This window comes from Dipteris shenzhenensis, chromosome 16, assembly GCF_047967505.1.
Source record: "Dipteris shenzhenensis isolate YYH24624 ecotype China chromosome 16, Dip_SZ_1.0, whole genome shotgun sequence".
Lineage (NCBI taxonomy): Eukaryota > Viridiplantae > Streptophyta > Polypodiopsida > Gleicheniales > Dipteridaceae > Dipteris > Dipteris shenzhenensis.
Window position 1 is genome coordinate 31472863 of NC_141611.1, and position 9336 is coordinate 31482198.

General features: G+C 42.7%; 1 protein-coding gene across 1 annotated transcript; it reads left to right on the forward strand.

Annotated features, from left to right (window-relative positions):
* Positions 1-306: 306 nt before the first annotated feature.
* On the forward strand, positions 307-3913 carry LOC147892836 (disease resistance protein RPS4-like). Its single transcript, XM_087386797.1, has 5 exons — positions 307-401; positions 706-1249; positions 1326-1604; positions 1782-2423; positions 2519-3913. Exons 1-5 carry the CDS (start codon positions 307-309, stop codon positions 3911-3913), a joined length of 2955 nt encoding a protein of 984 aa, XP_087242923.1.
* Positions 3914-9336: the final 5423 nt, after the last annotated feature.

The window sequence follows — 9336 nt, forward strand, 5'->3', positions numbered from 1 at the left end:
TTAAAACCTGCAAATCTCAAGGCATTTAAATATGTAAACTTACAGCTTGTAAACTCTCAATAAAAACCACTGAGATTTTGAACTCCAAGACTTTCTCTAAGAGTGTTCCACCTCAATTCTTGCGTCGAATAAATTAGAGGATAGCATGTGGACTAGGAAAGTGTTGTTTGAGGAGGAAAATGCTCAGGAAAAACAGCTTGAAATTGACTGCTTCTTGCCTCAGTCCCACAGCAACAGCTTGGAACATGTTGGATCCTTGACTCAATATCCCTGACTCAGCTTGGAAGTAACTGGATCCTTGACTCAATGTCCTTAACTACGCCTTGGGTCCTCGATGTCCTTGACAGCTTGGAAGTAACTGGATCCTTGACTTCTTCCGCCGCAGTCCCTGTTGGTTACCTGTAGCATTAATATTGTTGAAGGGATGAATAGCGAAACGTCACTCACCCTCCCCTCCAGTCTTTCAGATCCTCACGCTACTTTGCTCTTTAAATCCCTTATATAGTTTTGTCCATCTCTCTCACTAGTGCACTGCTATGGCTTCTTCGAGCTCCTCCTCCCACCCTCGGTAGGATCTCTTTATCCTTGTACTGTGCTTTACCAACGGCGCTTAGTTTTCCTCCCAACAATCATCTCATTTTTGTGCTTTGGGTGGCTTTTCTTCTGTGTTGTTTCTGGCAGCTGACGTGGACCTTGTCCTTGCAGCTTTCACAAAATTTTCCTCAGTCATTCCGGGGAGCAGAAAGGTTTCGTGGAGCAGCTTGCCTTGGATTTGAGGCATGCCAACCAGGAGCCTTTCTTTGACGCCTGGCCTGCTAGCCTGCCTCATGGCTCTCCTTGGCCTCCCAGGATCGAGCAAGCAGCTCGTCATTGCCAGCTAGGTGTGGTAGTGGTGTCGCGCAAATACTTCGAATCTCGGTGGCCCATGTTGGAGCTTCTTGAATTCGTTGCCGATGACACCAAGAGAATCCTCCCCTTGTTTTACGAGCTTTCTCCTACTGAGTGTAAGCAGAATTTGAAACAATGGAAACGCAAATGGGAAACGCTTGCAAAAGGAGGCACTCGCCAGCTGAACCCTGCAAAGTGCTACGACGCTGTGCTCAAGCTCTTACAGTACGAAGGCGTGAAGCGTGAGGGACGTTCAGAGGCCGAGTATCGACGACAGATTGTGTCGAATATATGTGCTCTATTTTCTGCTGAAGTCGCTTCCGACTTATCTCACGTGAAAGGTCTCGATGCTCTACGTCAGGTGTGAGCTTCCCTTCCAGATCATGATTGAAAAGAAAGTGTTTCTCTTAATTGTTCTGATATTGGCGTTTTTGCAGGCAGTGGAAAGAAAATTCGACGCTGCTGAACAGGTGTCTAAAGCTACGCACGGAACTTGTAATATTGTGGGCATGTATGGAGTCGGGGGAGCTGGCAAGACGACGCTTTGCAAGATCATGACTAATTATTTTTATAGATCTTGTGCTGGGAGATCGTGTGTAATGGAACTCCCTCCTCGTTATGACGAGGCCGATATATTCGAACGATGCAAAGAGTCCCTGCGGGTGCTTACCGAAGCAAACGACGTGATTCTAACAAAGACAAAAAGCAAAGATCAGGTTTTCTCCTAAAGATCCATCATTTCTTTCGCCCCAACGATCGGAGATCGGAGTTCTTGTAATCTGCATATCTGAGCTAAAAACAATTCGCATATATAGCGGAGAATCGGCCGGTTGTTAACCATGCATTTGGCAGTTAAATTAAACTAGCATCCTAATCCTGATCTGTTTTTGCAGATTATCGATCTTTTCAGAAAACATGTGAGCGACTGTAAGTTCTTCCTTGCCATTGACAATGTTTGCGAGACATCTGTGGAACTGATCCGTGACATTCTCGAAGCTGTTATCCAACGACGCAACAGCAAAGTACTGATTACAGCCCGCAGCCCAGATCTGCTACGCAGATTGCTAAAGTACAATCGGCGTGAGGACTCCGTATGTCTGATGCCAGTTCCCAGCGTGGATGCGAATGATGCTTATAAAATACTGTCGTATTACTATACCAAGCAAAATCATTTGCCAAGCAACTTGTGCCAGCTTTGTAAAGACCTAGTGGAAGCATGTTCCTTTAACACCCACTATCATCCATTGCTGTTGAAACAATTAGGTTTTCAACTGCGTGAGGAATTGGGTGGAACGAGTCCGGATATAGATGACCTTTGTGAATTTGGGAACAAAATATACTCAGCGGCGATAGAAAAAGTGCTTGGGGAGGCTATCTCCACCAGTTACGAGAATCTACGCAGTGAAAGTTCAAGGCAAATTTTCTTGGATGTGGCTTTGTGTTTGCCCGCTTCTGTAAATGATCTAAACTATGATTACGCTGTCGATTGGTTGATCCTTCTGCATGGCATGAGCAGGCAAGACGTCACGAATCATGTGAGTGTCATTATAATATGCGATGGAAACAAACACTGGATTTCTAATATGGTAAGCTCTGACTTTCTTTAATTGGTTTGTCCTCTTTCTTGCAGCTATCTAAGCTGGAGAAGGCAGGTCTGTTGGTACTTTGCAATCAGAATCAAATGGAAGTCCACGATCTTCACGTTGCGTTTGCCGAGTGGACAGCAGCCGAATGCCCTAGGTGGTGGTACTGTCCCAGTTCAACTGCCACTATACAGTGGGTGGGTAAACACAAATGTAGATGGGGCGCGGGACGGAAGGATATTGACGCACTCCAATGGAACAATTTAGAGAGGGTAGTGTTGTTGTCGGAATTGGAAGCTGAGAAATGGCTAAAAGAGACGAACAGGCACAGCTGTAGTAAGGTTAAGCTCCTGATGGCTCACTGGCAGCAATTGGCTGATGATGGTGGGGAAGCGTTGAGGGAGATAAGCGTGAACGGCATGACGTCTCTCAGGATTTTAGAGTTAAGGTATATGGATCAGACAGGGGTAGTAGAGCTGAAATTGGAGGGACTCGAGGATGCAGCAAAATCGCTTGGAAGGTTAGTCGTCGAGGGATGCAGTTGTGAGGCATGGGATATCGGATCTGTAGCGGCGCTCAAAACGCTCATCCTCACAAGGACTAATTTAAAATTTGCTCTCGATCTCACACGCTGTAAGCGTCTAAAGCATCTTGCTCTCATCAATAATTTTTCCCTCCAAGAATTGCCAAGGTTGGGCAACATGCCGGAACTGAGGTTCATCAGTTGTGTGTATGGGAGCCCGAGGTTTGTCGGAAGGCTGTTCACATTTAAATCCCTACCAGCGTTGGAAAAGCTAGAGTTACATGTGTTGGATCTGGGAGATGATGTGAGCGGCTTGGGCAGGCTGAAGGCGCTCCAAGAACTGAGCCTCAGGGGCTGCAGATTGCCAGCGGCTGGAGACAAGAACATCCCGATCAGCGAGCTTTCCAATTTAAAGACACTGGATCTATCGTTCTGCAGCTCTACGTCCTTGCCTCTGGATATGGCTGCCCCGCAGGAATGTGCATCTCTAAAACTCTGTAATTCTGAAGCTGCAGCGCTGCGCGTATCCGATTTCAACTCGTTGCAAGCTAACAGCACGCGTATGCTGTGTTGCCAAGCAGCTTTTTCAAGCATTGTACACATTCTTGACACCCGAGTGAGGCAGCTGCAATTTGTAGGCTGCAGCACCCTGAAGGTATTACCAGATTTGAGCTGTGCAGTGGGATTGAACATTCTGTGTCTGATAGATTGTGCAGCCTTGGAAAGCATCAGTGCACAAGTGGAAGGATGCAGTTCCCTTAAGAAGCTACCGGATATGAGCTGTTTGGGTGAATTAGAGGTGGTGCATGCAAAGAGATGTGCAAATTTGCAGAGAGCCGACGCTGAAGATCTGCCTCCCTTACTCAAAGAACTGGTACTCGAAGAATGCCCTCGTATTGATACGAGGATGTATCCTTGAGATGTTGAGAGGTTCAAGATATAACAAGATGAATTACATTCAATAGGCCTGCATAGGTGGGATATCTATGTTTGTATAAATTAGTGAATGGTCTGTCCAATAAATAAAGTTTGTGCCATATATATAGTGATCTTGTGGTTTATTTGTCCAAACATGGTCTATAGTAGAACCGTGAATTGTAGTAGGTTCTTGAATTAATCGTGTCATGTTCCATGTGGACATGGATGTGGAGAGGTCTTTTATTCTATTGTTTGATTTGAGGTAGTCTCCAATAATTGTTATTTTTATGGATGTGTGTATATTGACAAGTAGTGCATGAAGGCAAGAATTGAGTGTTGTGGTTGATGTTGAAGGGGAATTGTATACATTGATTATAGCAAATTCTTCACTTGTTGTAGTTGAGAATATTGTTAGCAAGCATTCACAATTTTGTTTTTGGATATATTGTTCTCTTAGGAAATGGATGTCTTTTTTGTAACATGTTGCTATTCCAATGCCATTCACAACAAGACAAAGCAACTATAGACACACTTGATAGACGCGCAAAATAGTGGGCGGTCTATAGGCACTGTTAGAATAGCGAAAATACAAGCATTAGACGCGGATTTAGATGCAGATTTAGACGCAAAACAAAGAATACAGAAAGTGAGATTTTAGTGCAAGCTGATAAATTACATCACTGCTAATTTCCAAACATTGCCCATGATTACGAAAGCACATAATTTTAACAAAAATATCAATGCTTTTTGGCAAACCCACATATACAAAAATTAAGTGAGGTGAGGAGAATGAGACAATATGTAAAATAGTTTTGCTAATATCAATGATGGGCTACGGTTCAATCTCATCCTCAACGAGTCAACCCTTGCCAAACTATCTACTTTAAAATCCAAACTAGTGTTGAGATCTACAAATACATTCAACCTGCTACTACTTGTGCTACTCATGTGCTCATTGAAATCAGCATCACCAATGGTAGGCTCGTCCTCACGGGTGATGGCCTCAATATTTGTATCTCCTATCTCATGATCATTCTCCTCTCTCGTATCACGGTCATCATCACCTCCATGGCCATGATCATCCTCCATACGCTCCATATTAGTAAATGTACTATACGTCACTTTGAAACATGGCGTAATAGGTATGACATGCCACCATCTATTATTATCTACCATTGGTTGATAGACAATCAAACACAAATATGATGTTGAGGGTATGGCACACGAGATCCATGGTGTGTACGAAAGAGGGCCCTTTCTCCTTGTCTTCTTGCCTTTGCATCCTCGTATCTTGTCACCCATCTTTTCATCACATCACTATTAAGCAATGTGCAATAGAGGTTGATATTATTAAGCAACTCCGTGTCTATTACTTTGCTGCATCCTTTCCTTTGAGGCATAATAGAGGTCATCCTTAGGTCTTCATCATCTCTCCATAGTCGTGGGAGAGAGCTATCCACATCAATATGAAACTCAGAAATATATACAAGTGACTCTTGTACCAACCAACCTTTGGTCATGCTACCTTCATGTCTTGCATTTTGTCTCACGAAACCCTTCAAAGTCTTCATGAAGTGCTCGAGGAAGAACAATCATCATGCATGTACAGTATTGTATATAGCAATCTCATCCACCCAATGCACTATGAGATGTAGTTGGCTTGTGAGAACAAAACGTGAAAATGTCTTCTCCACTAAATAAACCACCTCCATTGACATAACTCGAGCATTCTCAAGCATGGTGGGATCTATTTCCTTTGAGCTCGCATACTTAGAAAGGAAAAAGTATGCAATATTAGCAATATGAACACCTTGCATCCTATAAAGTACCTCACAAGCTCGCCCATCTTGTAAATACAATATTCACATTTTGTATCCTATAAAGTACCTCACAAGCTCGCCCATCTTGTAAATACAATCCTTCATGTCTTTCGATGCACTGTGAGAAATGCTAGTAGGTAGTATGAACTAAACACATGAGGAATGGTTGATTAGTTGCTTCTAATTCACTCACAAATTTGGAAGGAAAAAGACATTATGCACATAAAATACTTACTTGGAGCATCTTGTGCCAATCATGAGATTTCAAGCCATATAATTACTCTACACCTCTTTTCTTGCTCTTTGTGAAGGCCCCCTTCAAACACCTCATGCATCCAGTGGGAGTATGAATTGTAGTGATAGCTCGCTTCACTGCCACTATCTCTAGCTTTGATAACCTCCACGGTGCACGAGGTAAAAGACATGCCCATTTGGCCTCTCTTGTGGCCAAGCTTCACGCATCCTCCCTGTGGTGCATAGATTCTCTCTTATGCCTACAGAATCTCATGTCCCATTCAAATCTTCCCAAATGGTAGACGCCACATTCTTGAAGATATGCATGGGATCAAGTAGGTGATTGATGAGACCAATATGGTAAACGATAAAAGATGGAGTATCTAAACAAAAGCTGGTATTAGCGGGGGCAATCTTTATTTCCAGCCAATATAGCACACAATAGTTATACAAACCCTTATCGGCTCATGCCAAGTGGTGGAGGAGTCGTGGATCTGTCCCAAATTCTCATTCAATCTCCCGCAGTGAGTGACTATGGGGGGACTTCATTCCAAGGGGCGACATATCTAGGATGATTAGGTGGGAGAAATCGATGGTAATTCTCATAGATGACCTTATTCGATGCATCTGCACATGAGGCAACTAGCGAAGGACCACAAACAGGACATGCATGGTAACCCGATGTAGTGACCTGAACAATAGACGCAATTAAGAGTTGAAGGTGGGCTTAGGGTGCCACATCGATTGCCTACTCATAATTAAAAGTGCAATGCTTACCTAAACACTCACCATAGCCTAGAAAATCATGCATCGTCCATATCAAGATCGCTTTGCAATTGAAGTTGCAATTGAAGTCTGGTGATGTACCTTGATACCTCTCCAAAGTATCTCTAGCTTGTCAATCAAAGGCACCAAATAAACATCAGGATTTTTGACTTTATGTTTTCCTAGAATTAGAAGGAATAACATAACATGTTCTTCCTTACTCGCCATAGAGGGTGGAAGATTATAATTCACCAATATCTCTGGCCATACACTATAAGAGGTGCTTTTGAGACCAAATGGGTTCACACCATCCATACCCAGTCCAAGTCTCAAGCTCCTAGGTTCTTCCTTGAAGCTTGGCCATGGCCATGTATCTTTAATATGGTTCCACATAGGAGTGTTTGCGGGAGTTCTCCACTTGCCATCGGTTGATCGATGGGAGGAATGCCATGACATGAGCTCTGCAATGGATTTGCACTTGAACATATGTTGGATGCGAGAGATTATGGAAAAATGTCGCAGAACCTTACAAGGCATATCCAAAGTTTTGAGATCTGCTCTATATCTTGCCTCTCCACAAGTAGGACACTCTCTTGCATCCTTATGTGGTCCACGAAACAGAATGCAATCATTGACGCATGCATGGATGCACTTGTAATCTAATCCTCCAAGAGAGGTCACATGTTGCCTTGCCATATCTATTGAGGTCGGTAATTTGTTCTCCCTTGGAAGCATTTTACAATGGCCTGCACGTGAAGACCATAAATGAGAAAAAGCATTCAAGTAATTGACCCACTAGCATAATTCACCATGTTTGCAAAATAGACTTTAAAGCTTACTTGAGCAATGCATTCAAACTTGCATTGCTCCATCCATAGATGGTCTGCAAGTTTAGTAACTCAAGGGAGGCATGTAGACCAGAGAATGTGCACCCCTCAAACAGTGGAGTCGATGCCGCAGTAAAAAGATCTTGTCCTGCTCCATGCTATCATCCCTACTTGAGGCATGATGGACATATAAATCCCGCACCATATCATCAAACACCTCCTCCTCCACAGCCTCATGAGGCAATGGTGGAGGGCTACTATCACCATCACTCCATGCATCTGTAATGGTCCCTCCTCAAGATCCCACCTCATATTGCTGATGCTTCATCTCCTCACAACGAGCATATGACAACATATGCGGGTATGGCACTGCATCCTGTATCAAATTAAAACAAGATCATAACTCAAACACATGAATACCCATAGGTATCTCAATCAACCTTAACTCTTTAACACTTACCATGTTTATGGTCGTATCCCATTCTCCATACTTTGAGACCTGATTGAGTGTAATTCTGCGTGCACGATACATGTTTCCTCGACATCGATCACACATACATTTGATTTTTTGCTCCAACCACATTTCACGATGGTAGATATGGAGGGATTCATCCTCACTAGAGATACTTGTTGAAGATGAAGACATCCTACAGATAAACAACCCAAAAAATTTGTTCTTGCATGAGTTGTAAATGTCAAAAATTTGTGGAGCATCTAAAAGCACATCTAACACTGCATCTATATTGTGGGGCGCACCTAAAACTTAGTTTAGACATGCATTTAGACGCGATTTTAGACGTGCAATTAGACGTGCAAATAGATGGACTTTTAGATGCACAAATTGCAAGTTGATTTTCAAACCTACTTTTAGCGCGCTTGCTTTCCTTCACATACTTTTAGCATCACGCGGCTTGCTTTCCTATTAACAAACACAGCTCTGGGCATCCACACTTATCTCAAGCACCCACACTCATCTTCAGGCTTACACAATCATCCCCAAGCACACAAGAGAAGAGGGTGAACAAGGAAGAGAAGAAAGAGAAGCAGCTTTGAAGAAGGACAAGAAGCTTCCATACCTCTATCCAAGGTAAGTCTCCTAGAGGTTGATCTTCTTTGGAAGTTGCTCTCTTTGGATTTGTCCTTTGTCGTACACAGGGTGATGTTTTTGGTACTAGTGTTGTTTTTTTTGGGGTCGCACAACAAGACAAAGCACCTACAAATGCGCACACAGACGTGTTACTCCAAAAAAAAAACTTACAGACGCGTCTATTTGCATGTCTATTTGCACATCTAGAGACTCGCGTCTAATGGCGCATCCATATAGCAGACAGGCACGCCTATAGATGCACATATAGATGCGTAAATAGATGCTCTGCTAGAAAATTTAAAAAATAGACAGACGCATCCTTAAATGCATTTATAGATGCATTTATAAATAGTCTTATAGACGCTTTTATAGACACGCAAATAGATGCTCCTCGAACAGATAGATGCGCATATAGACGGTTTATAGACGGTTTGATAGACACGCTACATAATATTTTTAAAATTTTGTGTGCTTGAACAAAATGCTATGTATGTTATGTATGCTATGTAGTTACAGGAATCCCATTTCCACATTGTGTAATTCAATTCTTACAACCAACCGCATTTTAATTAGCACTCTTGCAAGCACATCTATAGCCGACAATTACAATTCTAAATAAAACATTACAACTCCAAAACATTTAGTTCACAAGGCATTAATTGATAGAATGTTGCACAAGAAAATTGAAAGC

Excerpts from the sequence above, each read along its gene's own strand:
- LOC147892836 (XM_087386797.1), top strand. The coding sequence starts at position 307 with ATGTCCTTAACTACGCCTTGGGTCCTCGATGTCCTTGACAGCTTGGAA. Across the intron at positions 402-705 it reads GCAGTCCCTGTTGGTTACCT|CTTTCACAAAATTTTCCTCA; the intron begins GTAGCATTAATA and ends TTGTCCTTGCAG. Across the intron at positions 2,424-2,518 it reads GGCAAGACGTCACGAATCAT|CTATCTAAGCTGGAGAAGGC; the intron begins GTGAGTGTCATT and ends TCTTTCTTGCAG.